This window comes from Mustela lutreola, chromosome X (genome assembly GCF_030435805.1).
Source record: "Mustela lutreola isolate mMusLut2 chromosome X, mMusLut2.pri, whole genome shotgun sequence".
Classification (NCBI taxonomy): Eukaryota; Metazoa; Chordata; class Mammalia; order Carnivora; family Mustelidae; genus Mustela; species Mustela lutreola.
The window spans coordinates 47537104-47556074 of NC_081308.1; the positions used below are offsets into that span (position 1 = coordinate 47537104).

General features: G+C 46.1%; 1 protein-coding gene across 8 annotated transcripts in view; it reads left to right on the forward strand.

Moving 5' to 3' along the window:
- GNL3L (G protein nucleolar 3 like) overlaps positions 1-16744 on the forward strand; it is a 60198-nt gene extending 43454 nt beyond the window's left edge. For 7 of the 8 annotated variants that reach the window (XM_059158336.1, XM_059158339.1, XM_059158335.1 and 4 more), the window contains 12 exons: positions 721-837; positions 1597-1680; positions 2055-2190; positions 3104-3207; positions 4911-5055; positions 8005-8092; positions 8613-8787; positions 8874-9016; positions 9338-9474; positions 11274-11401; positions 14626-14845; positions 16416-16744. In XM_059158336.1, the coding sequence (XP_059014319.1) occupies positions 721-837; positions 1597-1680; positions 2055-2190; positions 3104-3207; positions 4911-5055; positions 8005-8092; positions 8613-8787; positions 8874-9016; positions 9338-9474; positions 11274-11401; positions 14626-14845; positions 16416-16486 (1548 nt within the window). In that variant the 3' untranslated portion in view covers positions 16487-16744. The remainder of the gene's footprint in view (positions 1-720; positions 838-1596; positions 1681-2054; positions 2191-3103; positions 3208-4910; positions 5056-8004; positions 8093-8612; positions 8788-8873; positions 9017-9337; positions 9475-11273; positions 11402-14625; positions 14846-16415) is intronic. The other variant, XM_059158342.1, reaches the window with a different exon arrangement.
- Positions 16745-18971: the final 2227 nt, after the last annotated feature.

The window sequence follows — 18971 nt, forward strand, 5'->3', positions numbered from 1 at the left end:
AAAGACAGTCACTTAACCAGCTGAGCCATCCAGGTGCCCCAAGAGTTGTTAGGGTTGTTGAGGCTGTTTGCGGAAGAGGGAAGAAAAGGTGGTCACTTTGATACTTGATTTAGTGTCTCCATTTGCTTATCTCTCCCTCACCTCCCAGTCCATTGCTTCCCTGCTGTGTTCCCACTTCTCCACTGAAACCTCTCCTGTCAATCTCACCAGTTCATTCTGTGACCTCACACTCATGGATAGTCGCCTTCCAACATTTTAAGCCAATTGTCAGGATTTGAGACCATGCTTTCTTTGAAGCACTCTCACTTTGATTTTCTTGTTATCTCCCTCTCCTGGATGTCCTCCTTCCTCTTTCCCAGTCTCTTTTGTTCCTTCCTTTTCCTGCTTTTTAGATGACGGAGCATCCCAAGACCTTGTCCTCTTTCTCCATCTGGTCTTAATTGATTCCCTTTGCCTAGAACACATTCTCACTCAGCTTCACATGCCCTCTTTTTATTGTTCTCTGCCACACTTTCCCTTCCTTCATCTCTTGTTTCCTTTCCCTCAAACCCCTTATCTTCTGCTAACATATCTGCTCTTTCTTTGTATCCCTGCTCCTCCTACCTCTGTCAACTCTGTTTCTTCCCTCTGTCACCTGCTCCCTGTTACTGTAGGTCTCCCATCCCTCCCTTAGGTTACAGACCTAGTCAGCTATAGTCCTGCTGTGTATTCCGTTGTTAGGTTGAGGAGATGAGGGAGAAGCAGCAGGCTGCCCGGGAGCAAGAGAGACACAGACGCAGGACCATCGAGAGCTACTGTCAGGATGTCCTGCAACGCCAGGAGGAATTTGAGCATAAGGTAAGAGAGTAGCCTTCCCTTCTGGTTTAGACTCATTTGGGTTTGCTCAGAAGCATCTATTGCCTTTACCCTGTGAAAGGGAAAGAGGAAAGATGTGAGATCGTTGCAGGGGGACGTTGGAGATGGGTGCAGAGAAGGTGAGAAACAGTGGGGATGGAGGGAGAGAGCTATGAGAGGGAAGCAGAGAGCCATTTTGAGCCTTCTCTGTGATTGGGCAACCTTGGATAGGTACTCTCCTAAGCTGGGCCCCAAAGACTGGATTGGGAGTAGAGGGAGACCTAGGACCAGTGCACAGGGGTAGAGGGAATAAGTATGAGGGAAAGGTTGACAGAGGAGGGTATGTGAAGGGGATACCAACTTCCTCCTTGGACTTATTGCCCTTCTGGAATATATTCTCATTTCACAGAGGATGCACTTTTCAGCTCAAAGTTCCTTTTCTAGCATAAAGTGCATATTTTGGCTTCCCTATCCCATGTTCCCACATGGGTTGTTTTTTTCACTTACACCTCCCCCTCACATTCCTTCCTCTCACACACAGGTGCATACTCAGGTCCCTAGCTAGTGCTTGAACACATACCTGATAGGCACAGATGTGCATCATCTGGTTCTATCCATTCTTTCAGTTTCCAGCTTTATTGGCTGGTCAGTTACTCTTTGGTGTGGGACTCCCATGGCTCCCCCAGCCTGTCATGGTTTCCAAAGCCCCGACTTGTACTCCCTTTTCCCTCGCTGGACCATTCTTTCTTTTTTTTCCTTTAGGAGGAAGTTCTGCAAGAATTAAATATGTTTCCTCAGTTGGATGATGAGGCGACAAGGAAGGCTTATTACAAGGAGTTCCGTAAGGTATGGGACCCGTTTTTTTAAGGCTCTTTATGGAGTGCACCAATCCCATCCCATCTCCTCTCCATTTCTGTTTTTCCTGATTGAGATGGAGACCTTAATTTTTTTTAAAGATTTTATTCATTTATTTGACAGACAGAGATCACAAGTAGGCAGAGAGGCAGGCAGAGAGAGAGGAAGGGAAGCAGGCTCCCACTCAGCAGAGAGCCCAATGTGGGGCTCAATCCCAGGACCCTGGGATCATGACCTGAGCCGAAGGCAGAGGCTTTAACCCACTGAGCCACCCAGGCGCCCCAGTGGAGACCTTTCTTTTATGGACCTGCGTGATTCATACCCAGTCCTTTCTCTGCCTTCATCCCCTGTTCTTTGCCCTGCAGGTGGTAGAATACTCTGATGTGATTTTGGAAGTCCTAGATGCCAGGGACCCATTGGGCTGCCGCTGCTTCCAAATGGAGGAGGCTGTCCTGCAGGCAGAAGGCAATAAGAAGCTGGTCCTCGTCTTGAACAAGATTGGTGGGTGTTGGGGCAGAATTGGGTAAGGCAGGGCAGAGACCAGACCTTCTTGAAAGACTAGCTCCGACCAGACCCTGAGACTCAGCAGCTCAGTGGTAGTTAAAACAGTTGTGTGAGGTAGGAATTCGTGTTCAGTTTGTAAAGCCTGGAATCTGAGAGGTGAAATCACTTATTTAAAGACCTACACACACATGCACATGTGCATGCACACACAGACACAGTGAAGCAGAAGTTGGGGATGGGGTCCAAGCCACTCTGCCTTTTAGTCCCTTGTTCTTGCCATTTTGAGCCTTATTGGCCAACCCCAGAGAGTTCCTGTCTGCCTCAAGCTGGAACCCAAAGACTAGGGCAGAAGAGTATATGGGCTCAGGAGTCACTGAGGTCTGGGTCTTATCCCAGTTGTTCTGTCAATTTTCTCTAGGATCTTGGACAAGTTGTGTCACCTGAGAGGTTTTGTTTCTCTAGCTGTAAAATGGGCTGTGATTGTCCTAATCTCAGAGGGTCGTTGTGAGAATTAATGATAAAGTGCTTGGTGTATGTATGGTTAGTACTCTACAAATGATAGCCATATTCTTATCAGAGTTATTCTTGACATTTGGCCCAACCTAGAATGATCCACAGAGAGAGTGAGAAATGCAATCTTTAGGAAGCCCGGGTTGGAAGGAAAGTATCTGGGACCAAGCAGCTAATTTTCTTATTTTCCCCAGGGGACAGAGGTCCTCTCAGGGAGGGCCAACAGGTCTCCTAGACTAGATTTTCCTTTCTAATCTTAACCTGGGAGCTGGACAGGTACTGATAGGGCCAGGGAGATAAGGAGGTGGGCCTAGCCTTGGGAGTGGGTGGATATATCTTTGGACTGAGCCATTGAAATGATATTCTCCTTATTAGTCCTACCTTGTTCTATTTTCCCCAGACCTGGTCCCCAAAGAGGTTGTAGAGAAGTGGCTGGAGTACCTTCGGAATGAGCTGCCGACTGTGGCTTTTAAGGCCAGCACACAGCATCAGGTCAAAAACCTGGTAAGCTGGGGCCAGGGTTAGAGGAGCATGACTTGCACTAGAGCCTTCAGCCCTTTGTTAATTGAATTGGGCTTTCAACTTTGAGCTTTTTACCTTACTAGATGGCCTTTTAATACTTGTTTTACTTTACTCCTCCTATATTTTAGCTTTTGGGGAAAGTTTTTTTTTTCTTCTTTTCAGATATAAAGGAAGTACATACTATCCTAGAAAATTTGGAAAATGTAGTTAACTGTTAGCTTTAAAAAACATATGTCTCCATTTTTCTCTAACACAAATCACACTACTTCTAATGAACACAGAAATACATTTTAGCTGTAAACTATTAAAGTATTACAGAAACATTGATTGTGTTTGAGGAGAGAAACTTGGTGCTGGGGGACATTTTTCAACTTTGCTCTAGGTGTAGAACTTACTCTTTATGAAAACATAAAATAGAAGTAAAAGCAATTACAGACAGCTTTAATATTTTTATCATTACTCTCAATTCTAGGCTCCTTTATCCATACGCAGATGTAACCATTGTTGTTAGCTTGGTGTATATCCTTTCAGATCTTTTTCTGTGCTTTATATATATGTAGATGTATGTGTAAGGAGAAGGAAGTGTTTGGGAGTTTCCTGTGTGTCCTTCTAGGGCTGGCTTTCCCCCTTGACCTTGGCAGATTTTTTAAAATAGAGATGTACTTTTTTGTTGCTAAGTAAAATTAGTTTCCAATTTTTAACCATTAAAGCAGTACTTTAGCACATACCCTTGCATATGTTATCTTGGCTGGTAGATGAGTGTTTATATAGGTTGGATACTGAGAGGTGGAGTGGCTATGTATTTTACATTTTCCTAGACACTGACAAATTGCCTCCCTTCCAGTGGCTATACCAGTTTATCTTCTTACCACTGGGGTAGACGAATGTGTGAGAGGGCTTATTTCCCTACATCCTTTCCAACACTTGATATCATTAAGCATTTTAATCTTAACTCATTTGGGAGAACCTGATAACCTTATTTATAATTTTTAGCCTTCTCAATGGCAGAAATGTGATGAGCATCCTTTTCTAACAGCTCTCTTTCATTTGTATTCCACTTTAAGGATCTGTTTCCTTAACCTTTTATTACTGATGGATATTTAGCTTAATTCCTATTTTGCAATGCTGTGGTGGGTAAGTAAAGAGGAGGAGGTAGAAAGGCATTCTGGGCAGAGGATGTGGCATCAGGAGTAAGGAGATGGAAGCTGGAATGGCCTTGTCTTAAATGAGGAAATAAGAGAAGGTAGGCTGTGGGCCAGAGACTGTCTTCCCACCACAGGCAGGGAAGGCAGTGTCCCTGTTTTGTGGATGAGGGCACTGGGCCCCAGAGAAGGGGAGGATTTGATGCACATACATCTGTAAGAGGCAGAGCTGGAACTCAAACCCGGCCTGACAAGAGGCCAGGGTGCCATCCTTTCCATGCTGAGGGAGGCAAGAGATATGTGTGTCTAGAGAGAGGCAGGGACAGAGAAGACTGAAGACGCAATGACAGTGGAAAAATGGGCCTTGTACAAGCAGGGAGATGGTAGGTATTCAGGGCCTGTGTGAGAAGCCCTCTGCTTCAGCCTTGGGGATTTCGGAGATAACAGGGAGGTGGCCCTGAGAGTTTCACTGAAAGCTGGAAATCTGGACTCAGACTGCATTTCCCACCTGATGCCTCTTCTGTAATACCCCTCGTTTTCCAGAATCGTTGCACTGTTCCAGTGGATCAGGTCTCTGAATCACTGCTGAAAAGCAAAGCCTGCTTTGGAGCTGAAAATCTCATGAGGGTTTTGGGGAACTATTGCCGCCTTGGTGAAGTGCGCACCCATATCCGTGTGGGTGTTGTGGGTAAGACCTGTGGGGAGGTTGTGGAGCCCAGTCTTATTCCTTGGGTAGGGGTTTCACTGGGCAAAGGATTCTGGGAGCTTTGTGTTACCCCTCTGGGGAAGAGAGGAGCAGTTCAGGAACTGTTTTGTGATTTGTAATATGTATTGGTGAACATAGGAAGGCATACTGAGAGTCACCCCCATATGTTGAGTGTTAGAACCATGGACCAAATAACATAGGGTTGTGTTTGGATTTGGTGCCATCTCATCCTACCAGAGCTGTGGGTGGTGGAAAGGAGGAGTGAACATATCTCTTTGACAGATAAGAACACTAAGGCCCAGAGAAGGGAAAGGGACTTGTGGGGAGCAGCCTTGTGTGAGACAAGGTAGAGCTAATACTCATACCGGAGCATGTGTGGAACCCAGGGCACTGAGGGAAGGATAATGGGAGAGAGAAGAGGGAAATTGAGAGAAGTAGAGATAGACTGTCAGGGAGAGGAAGTAAAGCCAAAAGAGAAGGATATTGGGGAGAGCTGGATACTGAGAAAAAGGTAGAGATATACAGATCTGAATAGACATAGAAAATGAACTGGGAAATGATGGGATTGGTGAGGAGTGGAAAGGAAAGATGGATTTAAACGACAGAGGCATGCTAAGAGAGGGAGGTAATGATCACAAAAACATACCAGAAGGATATAGAGACCTACAGAGAGAGACATAAGAGGGCTAGATACTTTATGCATATAGAGAGGTAGACAGACAAACCAAAGAAACCATGAGAGAGGGACACCTGGGTGGCTCAGTTGGTTTAGTATCTACTTTGAGCTCAGGTCATGATCCGGTCCTGGGATTAAGTCCAACATTGGACCCGTTGCTCAGCGGGGAGCCTGCTTCTCCCTCTGCCTGCCACTCCCCTGGCTTGTGCTCACACTCTCTCACTCTCTCTATGACAAATAAATAAAATCCTTCAAGAGAAACAATGGAGAGATAGGCAGACACAGATAGACAGATTCCGAGAGTGGTGCACAGGGAAGGAACCAGAACAAAGAGGTAGACAAAGGAACACACACAGTCCTACAAACACATACAGATCCACAAATATATGTACAGATCCACACTTGTGCAGATATGTCTAGACCCAGAGGCAACACACATGCAGACCCAAGTCCTTTGCACGTACTCACCCCAACTCTGTTTCTTGCAAGCAAATAAAGGCACAGAGAGACACGTGTGCTCAGATACACTGGACCTTCAGACTCAGTCACATCCCTAGAGTCACAGAGGGAGTCAAATACACAAACATGTCTATGATGAGATCAATACATATTCACAGAGAAATAGAGACAGGGAAGGCTAGGAATATACAGGCAGAGATAGAAGGAAGCACAGTGAAACATGTGCAGAGAGGCATACAAACAGAGACAAGCCCATGGAGAGAAGAAACAGGGACTGAGGGAAATTGGCAAAGAGGGACAGAATTTTAAAAAATGAAATCTTGCCACTTTCAATGATATGGATGGAACTAGAAGCTATTATGCTAAGTGAAATAAGTCAATCAGAGAAAGACAATTATCATATGATCTCACTGATACATGGAATTTAACAAACAAAATAGGGGATCATAGGGGAAGAGAGGGAAAAATAAAACAAGACGAAGTAAGAGAGGGAGACAAACCATAAGAGACTCTTAATCATAGGAGACAAACAGATTTGCTGAAGGGGAGGGGGTGGGTGGGATGGAGTACTGGTGATGGGCATTAAGGAGGGCACAGGATGTAATGAGCACCGGGTATTATGTAAGAACCATGAATCATTGACTTCCACTTCTGAAGCTAATAATACCTTATATGTTAATTAATTGAATTTAAATTTAAAAAAGCAAAAAATAAAAAGAGGGGCAGGCAGAATTGATGGGGTGGGAAGAATCAGAAAGGTCAACAGCCAGAATGAGAGACAAAGAGAAAAACCAGTAGAGTAAGGTGCTTAGATAGAGCTATGCAGAGAAAGAAATACATGATAGAGGAAAAGACTGAGCGGGAGAAAGTAAACATGGAAAAAAGAGTAATATTTAGAATGAGAACAACCAAGAGATATGCATGTGCATGTGTACGCACATGCACATACACACACACACACACACACACACATATACATTGATGTGCAGAGACTTCCACACATGGGGGATACACACACATAGACACATCCATCATCCATAAGAGAATTGTCTGTGGGGGCACCTGGGTGCCTCAGTCGCTTAAGCATCTGCCTTCAGCTCAGGTCAGGATCCCAGGGTTCTAGGATCCAGCCCCATGTCAGGCTCCCTGCTCAGTGTGGAGTTTGTTTCTTCCTCTGCCTCTGTCCCCCCGCCCCTGTGCTAGTGCTCTCTCTCTCTTGCTCTCTCAAATAAATAAAATCTTAAAAAGAGCGTTATGTGCATAAATTCTGGCATACAGAGAAGAATGGTGAGAACAAGAGACCTGGTGAGGGGGTGGCCCACAAAGACATCCACAGGCCTGGAGGTACTCATAGATGCTTGAACAGAAAGCATACACCACGGGCAGACAGTGGTTCAGCCCTCTGGAGAGGGCTCTCCCACTACCCACCAGGTGAATTTTACATCAGGACAGATGGTTCTCTGTTCGGCAGACATTTCTTCATGTCTGCCTTCTGTTGGATCGTGTTACAGAGGCCTTGCATTGAGCACCTTTCCCAGGCTGGTTGTAAGTGGGAGGTGAGTGTCATTACTGAGAGAGGGACTTGTCTACCCAGTATGCTCACAAATGGAGGAAAAGGGTAGGTAGGCCATGTTGGGGCTTGGTCAGGGTCTGGGATGGGAAGGCAGGAGGCCAGTCTCTGTTTTTGGCTTCCCCATAGCTTGGTCATTGTCCCTTCCTGTGCTGCCCACATACAGGCTGGCCCAAATGCTCCTGAGGGCCCTTCCTGGCCTGAGTCATCTGCCACTCCTTTGTAGGTCTTCCTAATGTTGGGAAGAGCAGCCTGATCAATAGCCTGAAGCGCAGCCGTGCATGCAGTGTGGGAGCCGTTCCTGGCATCACCAAGTAAGCACCTCCCTGCTCCCCAGCTCCATAGCTCCTCGACTATACTGTTCCCCCGTTTATCGTGTCCTCAGCCCCTGCCCTTCTCCTTATCTTGGCCCAGCCTCTGACTCTTCCCTGGGCATGGGAGTCTCACTAATAGTCCTCATTGATCTGGTACACCCTAGGTGTGGGCCAGGCACTGAGCTGGGTGCTTCCTCCTCAGCTCCTTGAAGTCTCTTAGCCAAGCAAGATGGGGCTATAGGTAAGCAACTCCACTTTCTGGTTGGGGCAGCGGAGGCTCAGAGAATCAGGAGCTTGCTCACAGTCCTGCAGCTTAGTCACCAGTGGCAGGGACTAGAGGAGCATTAGTCCCAGGTCTGTAGGCCCCAGAGCCCCTAGGCCCGCATCTCTCCATCTTCATCAGTGTGCTGTTTGCCCTTCGCCCCTCTCCCAGCTGTGTGCCTGGGACCTAGGGGATACCAGATACATCCCAGCTCATAAGTGCCTTGCAGTCTCTCTTAGCTCCTCTTCCCTGTCCTAGATTCATGCAGGAGGTCTATCTGGACAAGTTCATTCGGCTGCTGGATGCCCCAGGCATTGTCCCAGGACCGAACTCAGAGGTGGGCACCATCCTGCGCAACTGTGTCCACGTGCAGAAGTTGATAGACCCTGTGACCCCGGTAGAGACCATCCTCCAACGCTGTAACCTGGAGGAGGTACAGAAGACTCTTGCTCGTGCCTTGCTCAGCTCCAAGGGCCCTTCATTTTTCCTCATGTTTTTTTTTCATTCTCTCTTCACCAGATTTCCAACTATTATCGCATCTCTGGGTTCCAGACTACTGAGCACTTTCTGACTGCAGTGGCTCACCGCTTGGGGAAGAAGAAGAAGGGAGGCATATACAGTCAGGAGCAGGCAGCCAAAGCTGTTTTGGCTGACTGGGTGAGGTGAGGTGAAGGCTAGGGGTGAGGGTAGACATGTGGAGAGTCAGGTTCCACAAAGTGGGGAGGGTGCATCTCTGTTTATTGCGGTGGTGGGGCAGCCTGGCATCCTGTTTCCTAGGTCAGGGGAAGGCCGAAGCTCCAGATCATGTCCCCATTTGGAATTTGTGGCCAGTGACTATTCAGCAAGTCAGCTTCTTACTGTTTGGAAGCTACTGTGGGTTTTCCTTGTTCTTCATCGTTTATGACTTGGGAACTCATCCTCTCTTTGATTGGTCATTTGTTCTCTTAATGACATTGCCAGTTTCCTCCTATCTCCCAATGCAGCGGGAAGATCAGCTTCTATACACTCCCACCTGCCACTCACACTCTGCCTGCCCATCTCAGTGCTGAGATCATTAAGGAGATGACTGAAGTCTTTGACATTGAGGATACTGAGCAGGCCAATGAAGACACCATGGAATGTAAGTAGGGGCCAGTGGACTGGCCTGCCTGGTACTTTGTCTTGCCCTAGGTGGGAGGCACATAGACCCAGCAACAAATCCCGTGCTTGACCTTACCCTGCCATGGCCCTACTCTGGCTTTGGGAAAGTTATTTAACCAACTCTAAGCTTAATGTTTTCTTCCACAAGGTGGAGAATTCTAACCTGGGCCATGTGGGTGGTTGTGGACTCTTGGTAGATAGGAAAGAAAGTCTGCAAAGTACTGTGTACACAGTGAGGTGCTCAGGAAATATGAGGGTCCTTTCCCCATCTCTTGGGACCTGGAGTGGACTAAAACACTCCTCTCCAAAACCCCTTCGCTGCTCTAAGCTTTGTCTCAGGTACTGCATGTCTATTCCTAGAGTTTTGTTCTCACCCCCCATTGGTGGGGAGGCACTGGAGTCACAGAAAGCTGGTATTTCCTGAATGGTGCATGGTCAGTGGCAGGCAGAGGTAGTATTTAAAGCAGCTCTTCTGCCCTGAGGTCTAAGACTGTCCCAGCCTGGAGTAGCTAAGTGGATAAAAGAATGGACTGCCTGGAGTTAAATTCAAGTTTTGTTTCCTGTTAGCTCTGTGATGCTGCATACATTACTTCATTTCTCCAAGTCTCAATGGCATCATCTATAAAATGGAGACAGTAGCATTCACCCAGTAAGATGGTCATGAAGACTAACTTAATATGTAAAAACACAGCAGTGCTGGCTTTGAGTGTGTGTTTGGTGAATATTAGTTGTTATTATGGTGATCACTTGCTGGGGTACAGAGATGTGGCTTTGAGAAACTCCTATAGGAAATTTGTTCTCTTCAGGTACTACCATCTGCGACTTTGGCTTATGGCTTCTCCTTCCTTCTCTACCCCACCTCAGAAAGGTGCCCTGTGCTCTCTGGGCCTGTCTGTGGACACACGGGCATTGGAAGTAGCCCTGGCTGGCCTGGCTTCTGGTTTCTCTTAAGGGCCACTAGCTTTCCTTCTCAGGGCCTTCTAGTGTCCTTAGATTACAGATGAGGACAAGAGGACTTGCCTGCTTCAGACACTATTCCCCAGATGGCTTCTGGCAGGTCCATTCTCTTTCTGAATTTTACTTCTCTCTTCTACCATGTGGGTAGTTGGGATGAATTAGAGTGTGTGTTCCTATGATGATGCTTGACCCTGGTTGCATGTGAGGGCAAGAGGGGCTTCATCTCTGAGAACGTGCTTTGGCAAAAGATTGAGGTCTGGAAAATTGAGGAGAGGGAGAGGTTAATGATGAGAGTTTCCTAGGGGAGTTGGCCCTAGTGTTGGATCTTGAAGAGTGAGTAGGAATTAGAGGAAGGGGATGGGAACAAAGTTTAGAAGTAGGGGGGAGGAGCCAGGGCAAGGTGTACATTAATGGTTTGCAGTGGAGGCCAGCTCCAGGCAAGGGGCCAGAGGGAAGGGGAGAGAGGCCTCATCCTCGGACAGAAACCCAGTGGCTGCTGTCTCAGGCCAGTGTGTTTCAGGTATCCTCTGCTGTGACAGCAGCCCCATGTCATAGGCTTGTGGTATTCTTATTTTCTTGATGAAGAAGCTAAGGCTCCAAGACCAGTTCCCAGCAGGTGAAAGCCCTATGGCAAGACCCATGTCTTTCATCCTTTGTCATGTGGCCTCCCATCAGGAATGAAGGAGCATTCTCTCCCAACTCCCTTGGGCAGTGTCCACATATCCTTTCCACTGAGGCCTGAACGGGTTGGTGGGGGCACTGGCAGGGGGCCTGACAGCAGGGAGGAGTTAGGCTCTGACAGTGATGTTGGTTGTTTTAAAGGCTTGGCCACTGGAGAAGCAGATGAACTGTTGGGTGACATGGACCCACTCGAAATGGAGATTAAGTGGCTCCATTCTCCGATGATGAAAATAGCAGATGCCATGGAAAATAAAACCACTGTGTACAAGGTACCCGTCCCCTTTCTTCATGGTAACCCTCTCCTCTACCCAGGGCTCTGGGGAGTAGTTGGTTCCTTCTGCCTGGCTTCTACAAGGTATGCCTGTAAGGGTGGGGAATGTAGGTCATTCATTCACTCCCCGTGGGCCCTGTGGGCATCAGGTGTGTGCATCCTTTACCAGGCAATGGCAGGTCCAAGGAGGAGGCATGCTCTCTCAAGTAGCTTTTCCATCCTGGCTCCAGCCTAGAAAACAGGTATCCCCGTTCAGTTGTTCAAGTTGCAAACCTAGGTACCCCTGACTCTTCCCTCCAGCTAGCATCCAGTATACCAGATGGTCAGTCAGCAAGTCCTGTGGCTTCTCCCTCCTATGTCTGTTGAGAAGCTATTAGCTTCTTATAGTCCCTGCCATTTCTATAAGCCTAGTCCTAGTTTCTAACCCTTTCTCACCTCAACATATGTGCCATGGTTTCTAATTGCACAGTCTGGCCATGTCACCTTACCTGTCATGGCTCCCCAGTACCTCTGTGATCAAATCACGTCAGTATGCCTGCTTATGATTCCTGGAGGCTTTTTCAGCTGCTTCTGCCAGTCTCCCTATCTGTGCCCTTCAGGAGGTCACAGTTCAGTGGGTTTCACATACAGACCTCTGCACTGTTACAGGAGACACGCAGACTAGGGGTGAGGGCAGAGGCTGGGAAAGCATGGATCCAAGGACCCTAACCTGTACTACTTGTGGGTCAGGGAAGTCTCCCTGAAGGCCTTGATCCTTGTGCTACTTCTTGGAGGCTGAGGAATTCTCTGGTTGAGTCAGGCAGCGGCCCGTGGCCAGAAGCTTGGATGGTGCTTATGCTGAGACCCAAAGAGGAGAGAGAGTGGTGTTTTGGGGAAACGTTTGTACTATGGGGTGGTTGGAGTGAGAGTGGAGGCAAGGAGAGATGAATCTGGAATCAGATCATAGCAGTCCTTGAGTTAGACCTTAAACCAGGGGTGTTAGGAAAACACTGACAATTGGTTGTTTTTTTCTGTCAAAGGGTTTTCTATTTTTTCCCCATTTTGTTTATTTAAAATGTTTTTCATATTTTATATTTTTTATAAAAAAAGATACCTTTTGGAGTCTGGGTGGCTCAGTTGTTGAGCATCTGCCTTTGGCTCAGGTCATGGTCCCAGGGTCCTGGGATCAAGCCCCGCATCGGGCTCCCTGAAAAAAAAAAAAAAAGATACTTTTATTTATTTTTTGACTAGGTAGTATGTGTACGTGGTATAAAATTTAAAAGATACTAAAGTGGATACAGTGAAAAGTAACTTTGTCTCCTGCAGCTGTCTCCCAGCTGCCTTGTCCCCTCCTTGAAGGCACTCACTATTCACAGACTTGAATGTCTTTTTCATAGCTATTCTTTCTTTCATGCACATGCATGTATACTTATACAGAGATAGATCTATTTTAATTCAAATAATAGCATGCTAGTTGTATTCAGCACTTTGCTTATTTCACTTACAAATTTATCTTGTAGATTGTGCCCCATGATTACTGAAGAGCCATCCTTTATTTTTGATGGTTCCACAATATCTGGAAGGGTTTCTTAAGCAAGGAAATGACACAGTCATCATGTATTAGAACACACACTCAGGGGGCTCCTGGGTGGCTTAGTCAGTTAAGCATCTGCCTGTGGCTCAGGTCATGATCCTGGGGTCCTGGGATAGCGTTCTATATCAGGCTTCCTCTCCCTCTATCCTTCTCCCCCTCCCCCCAGACTCATGCTTGCTCTCTCTCTGCCTCTCAAATAAATAAATAAATAAATAAATAAAATCTTAAAAAAAAAAAAAAGGAACTTTCACTCTGGCAGCCACAGTAAAAATCAGGTTGGGAAGAAAGGGACTGGGGTGGAGGTGGGGGGGCATAGGAAGGAAACTGTCACCCTATATTCTGTGCAAGATGATGAAGCCTGCAGTGTGGTGGTGACATGCCATTCTCATTCTCATAGTTTTCAAGATTCCCCTGGTACTTACAGGAAAACCAGTGTAAAGTTGTGTGCTTAAGTCTGTCTGGTAGTATTTCTCAGTGATCCCATAAGCCCCAGAGCATACCGTTTTTCCTTAGGGACCTAGAGTAGTTCCCCGCTCTATGCTATAGGTTCCAGACTCAGGTTCAGGGAACCTGAGCAGGGCCACTTCCTTGTACAACTCTGAGAGATAACCATTTAGGTGTGCCATATTGTGAATGGTGCTCTCTGCTGCAGCCCCAGAGTTGTATAGTGTGGTAGCCTTGCCTTTTCCCCATCATAGTGTAATGGGTAGTCATACATTAGTATAAGCCTCACTGCTAGGGTTCTTACTTATTCCTGTTTGCTAGCTCTGTGACCTTAGGTGCTTTGTTTGTCATAGCACTGTTGCAGGAGTAATGAGTTTGTATATGTGTCCATATATATGTGTACACACATGTATATGTGTGTACTATACACCGTGAACTTTCTGTCAATGTTTGCTTTTACCATCCATGTGTACCCACATGTACTCCAGCCAGACAGGCACCCTTTTGGATGCCCAGCTATTTTCTGTGCTTTTCCATTGTTCATGGTCAGGAATGACCTTCCCATCAGTAGAAGCATATTGATCACCGCCTTCTCTAAAACCTCTGCCACTTAACGCTGTGTCTTTCTAGTGCGCACTTAACAAACTCTAACTTGGTTTGTGGTATTGGTTGGTTGTATCCTCTTTAGACTGGTTGCTTCTCAAAGATGGGACTGCATTTGACTCGTTTCTCCATTTCCCCACATAGAGCTGGGCACAGAATAGGCATCAGAAAATACTATCATGAGACACTACATCAAAAACTAATGATGCACTGTATGGTGACTAACATAACAATAAAATTATAAATAAGTAAATAAATTTACTCAATGAGAGAAAAATGGAAAATACTTTTAAATTGAGTAAGACTTTGTAGGGTCACTTGAGAAAAGGATAATACCAACCGTCATTGATCAAGTAACCCTGCTTCTTTACTTTATTCTTGCAAAAGCCATGTAAGCTACCCATTGTCTACCCCATTTGACAGATGAGCCAGCTACAGCTGAGAAATTAACTAAGCACCTTCTAGTTGGTTATGGATCCAGACTTGGAGCTTAGTTCTGTGTGGCTCTAGGCTTCCTATTCTTAACCAAACCTGTCTCCTCTGCAGAAGTCTTGGTGGTACTCTAGGGGCCCAGACCTAACTGTTGTCCTCTCTCTCTCCAGATTGGAGATCTCACTGGGTATTGCACCAATCCGAACCGACATCAGATGGGGTGGGCGAAACGCAATGTGGATCACTACCCCAGGAAGAGTAGCACAGTGGACATTTGCCCTGTGGACCGCCGCCCAGTGCTGCAGAGGATCATGGAGACCGATCCCCTGCAGCAGGGCCAGGCTCTTGCTTCTGCCCTGAAGAATAAGAAGAAGATGCAGAAGCGTACCGGTGGGGACATCTGATCATACCCCTCCTTCTCATGCTCCAAAAAGCACCCACTTGGGCCCGATTAGGAGCTCCTGAATGTGTCCAGTGCCAGGCTAACCCTAGTTAAGGGCCAGGGATGGATTAGGGGACTCACCTACTAGCATAGTGGTTCTCAGACTTTACTCATTATTAGAATTGCCTAGATGGCTTGTTAAAACACAGAGTTCTGAGCACCCCCCCCCCCCGAGTTTCTGATTTGAGTATGTTGGCCATTGGGCCCAAGAATTTGTGTTGCTAACTGGTTCCTGATTGATGCTGATTTGCTTTTCTGAGAACCATACTTGGAGAACCATTGGCCTAGTCTATGTGTCAAATAGCCACCATTTATTTCTTAGCTGCTTTCTCTGTGTTAGGAAGCTTATGGGTTCTATGTAATGTTTACTATATCCTTAGGTGATATACTCAAAATTCAAAAGGTACAAAGGGATATACAGCAAAATGTTTTTCTCCTTCCAATCTCCCAGTCATCTAGACCTCTTCACATAGTGACCAGTTAATTTCTTCTATCTCATTTCTGAGATAGGTACACAAGCAAATCTCTCTATATCTATATTTTTTGTCCTCTGTTTCTATGCAAACACTAGTCACCTGAACATACAGTTTTGCCACATCATGTTTCCATTTAATGGCAGTTCACAAAAGAACTTCCTCCTTCATTTTAAGGTGGTCTGTTGTGTAGTTGGCTGAGTTAGGTCTTCATGTTCCACTAATCTTTAACTCAATGCAAGTATTATCCCCATTTGGTATGTGAGAAAACTGTGGCCCAGAGACATTAATTGACACACTCAAGGTGAAACAACTGCTATTTAATGGAGCCAAAATGTAAACGTAGGATTGACCACAGAAGTCCAATTCTTTGCCCTTGGCCTGGTTTCACACTGAGTACTGGAAATCCAGAGATGAATTACCCTTGAACTCCTGGTCTTGCTATAAGAGAGTGAGGAGGAAATAAGAAAACAGACATTGGCAACACGGAGTATTCACAGACACAGAAAGCAGAGTGAGGAAACCTAACTCAGCCTGGTGAACCTAACCTGGATTGTGGTGGGGTAGGGGTGATCAGAGAGGGCTTCCTGGAGGAGGTTATGTCTGAGGGGAACCCTGAGGGACAGTAGGGTATGGCTAGAGGATGGGAGGTGAGCATTTAGGCTTAAAGTCCCTACTTCCATGCTGCCCCTTTGCTATGAGAGCTTTGAGGGTAATGACAAGAGTGCTAAGTTCAACGCAGTAAAAGAAAATTGCTGTTTGGATACTAGGAAGGGATAAAAATACTTGGAGACCAGTGAGTCTGACACTCTGATATAGAAGCTATATTGGGGTGAACATTTCACAGGTAGGCAGATGGGTCTACCTGTGAGATTGCATGCTGGCTGCCAATACCCCCCACCCAGTTGTTTTGTTGTTTGGTCTTGGGAGTAAGTGAGCCAGTTTGGGAGTTTGATATAGACCAGGGTAGCTCTAGGCCAGCTCCTGTGGGCGTTCTGTTGGCAAGCCAGCCACCAAGTGACTACCTGTATTTCTCCATCTGCAGATAAACTCGCCAGCAAGTTGTCTGATTCCATGATGTCTGTCCTCGACCTCTCTGGCAACACTGATGACTGATCGACTAGTCTCACCCCCTCTTGTCCCTCCAAGCACCAGTTCCAGTGGGATGGGGGAATACAGATGGAATGGTGTGCTTCTCCCTGAAATACCTGCATATTAAAAAAAACCTCTTCATCCACCATGCCCCTTCTCACTGTCCCTTTCATTGTTCAAAGAAAAAAAGAGTTCAGAGTCACTGGACTAGCAAACCCCGTATCCTTTATTTAACCCCTACTCTGTTTTACAAGAGAAATAAAATTACCGTCAGATCCCTGATGCTAACGATTTGTCCCTCATCCTGTAGGTTGGTCTGGTTTGAGGAGTAACTCTCACAAAACCGTCTTGGACAGTTAAATGTACAACTAGAGGCGAGGCTGCTGGTAGACCTGGGTGGGGGGATTCCCTGGGAGGGTGATTATTTATCAGTGTGCAACAGATCTCAGTGGCAAGACATTCCTGTGATGGTCTGTAGGCTATACATCTTCCACCAAGTCTGCAGGTCCCCATCTGGGTGGCAGTGATGGTAGGGGGAATAGTGATGAGCCTTGTCTCTAAAAGGGCCTGGGGCAGGGACAGAGGGAAGAAAACAAGCCTGGCTGGTTGTTGTAAGTGCTACCGTGTTTGCATGAAAGGAAAACAAGGTGTGTGTTGGTATTGTGGCTAGATGTGTTAGGGGCAAATCATACCTTGGGGCATTTTTAGGCACATTGGGTTGGAGGAGCCCTTGAACTGAAGCACTCTGGCTGGGCCCCACCCTTCCATGACCACTTCTCATCCAGGACCACTGTTTGAATTCCATGATTCAGAAGGGTTCTGGTACCATTTATTCACAGCCTACATCCTCAAGGGAGCTTCTATATTGGGGTGGGTTAGCTGAAACTGAGCACATTTGAAGGGAGTGGCTGTTAGATCACTTTACTCTTTCCCCCTACTCCAAATGTCCACATCATCTTACTCTTTACTCATGATGTCACTGCTAATTTACCTATTCAATTTTTAAAAAGACTTTATTTGTCAGAGAGAGAGCACAGGCACAAGCAGGGGGAGCGGCAAGCAAAGGAAGAAGCAGGTTCCCTGTTGAGCAAGGATCCCAATGCAGGACTGGATCCCAGGACTCTGGGATCATGACCTGAGCTAAAAGCAGATGCTTCTGTCTGAGCAACCCAGGTGTTCTACCTGTTCAAATTCTAAAATCAGAACCACATGATGGACTGGAGCACTTGGCTGCAGGCTGATTGGCAGGGAAGTGCAGCCCACTCCTGCATTCTATGGCAGCCAAAGAAGAGAATTAAGTACTACTTGAGCACAAATTGCACCAAACCCCAAAAACCTGTTAGCTCCTTTAACCCTCAATACAGTTCTCCCAGGGATTAGTCTCCCCATATGAAAGACAAACAGGCTCAGGAAGCTGTTTGGACATAACCAAAACATTAAATGTTGGTACCAGGATTGGAACCCAGATGTGATAAAAGCTATGTGCAGATTCTTTCCTCTGCATTGTACTGTCACCTTAACATTGATTAAGCACCTACTGTGTGCCAGCCTCTATTATCAAGCCCTTTAAATACACTCTTTTTTCAGTTTTTTTCGCATTTAATTTCATTTTATTGTCAACTAAATCCCTTAATTCTTATACTGCTATTCCCACACCTCCACTGTTCATGATGGTATAGTTTTCTTATTTTTTGAATTTTTTAAATTTATTTTTTTAGTGTTCCTAGATTCATTGATTATGCACCACACCCAGTGCTCCATGAAATACATGCCCTCCTTAATACCCACCATCAGGCTCACCCATGCCCCCACCCCCCCACCCCTCCAAAAACCCTTAGTTTGTTTCTTAGAGTCTATAGTCTCTCATGGTTCATCTCCCCCTCCTATTTCCCCTAATCCACTTTTCCTTTCCTGCTCCAAATGTCCTCCTGCTGTCCCTTACACTCCACAAGTGAAATCCTATGATAATTGACTTTCTCTGCTTGACTTATTTCACTCAGCATAATCTCCTCCAGTCCCATCCATGTTGATACAAAAGTAGGGTATTCATCCTTTCTGATGGAGGCAAAATACTCCATTGTATATATGAACCATATCCTCTTTATCCACTCATCTGTTGAAGGGTATCTTGGCTCTTTCCACAGTTTGGCGATTGTGGCCATTGCTGCTATGAACATTGGTGTATAGATGGCCCTTCTCATTACATCTGTATCTTTGTATATACCCAGTAGTGCAATTGTGGGGTACTAGGGTAGCTCTATTTTTAATTTCTTAAGGAACCTCCACACTTTTCCAAATTGGCCACACCAACTTGCATTCCCACCAACAGTGTAAGAGGGTTCCCCTTACTCCACATCCTCTCCCAACACACGTTGTTTACTGTCTTGTTAATTTTTGTGATGCTAACTAGGGTAAGGTGGTATCTCAGTGTGGTTTTGATTTGAATTTCCCTGATGGCTAATGATGATGAACATTTTTTCATGTGTCAGATAGCCATTTGTATGTCTTC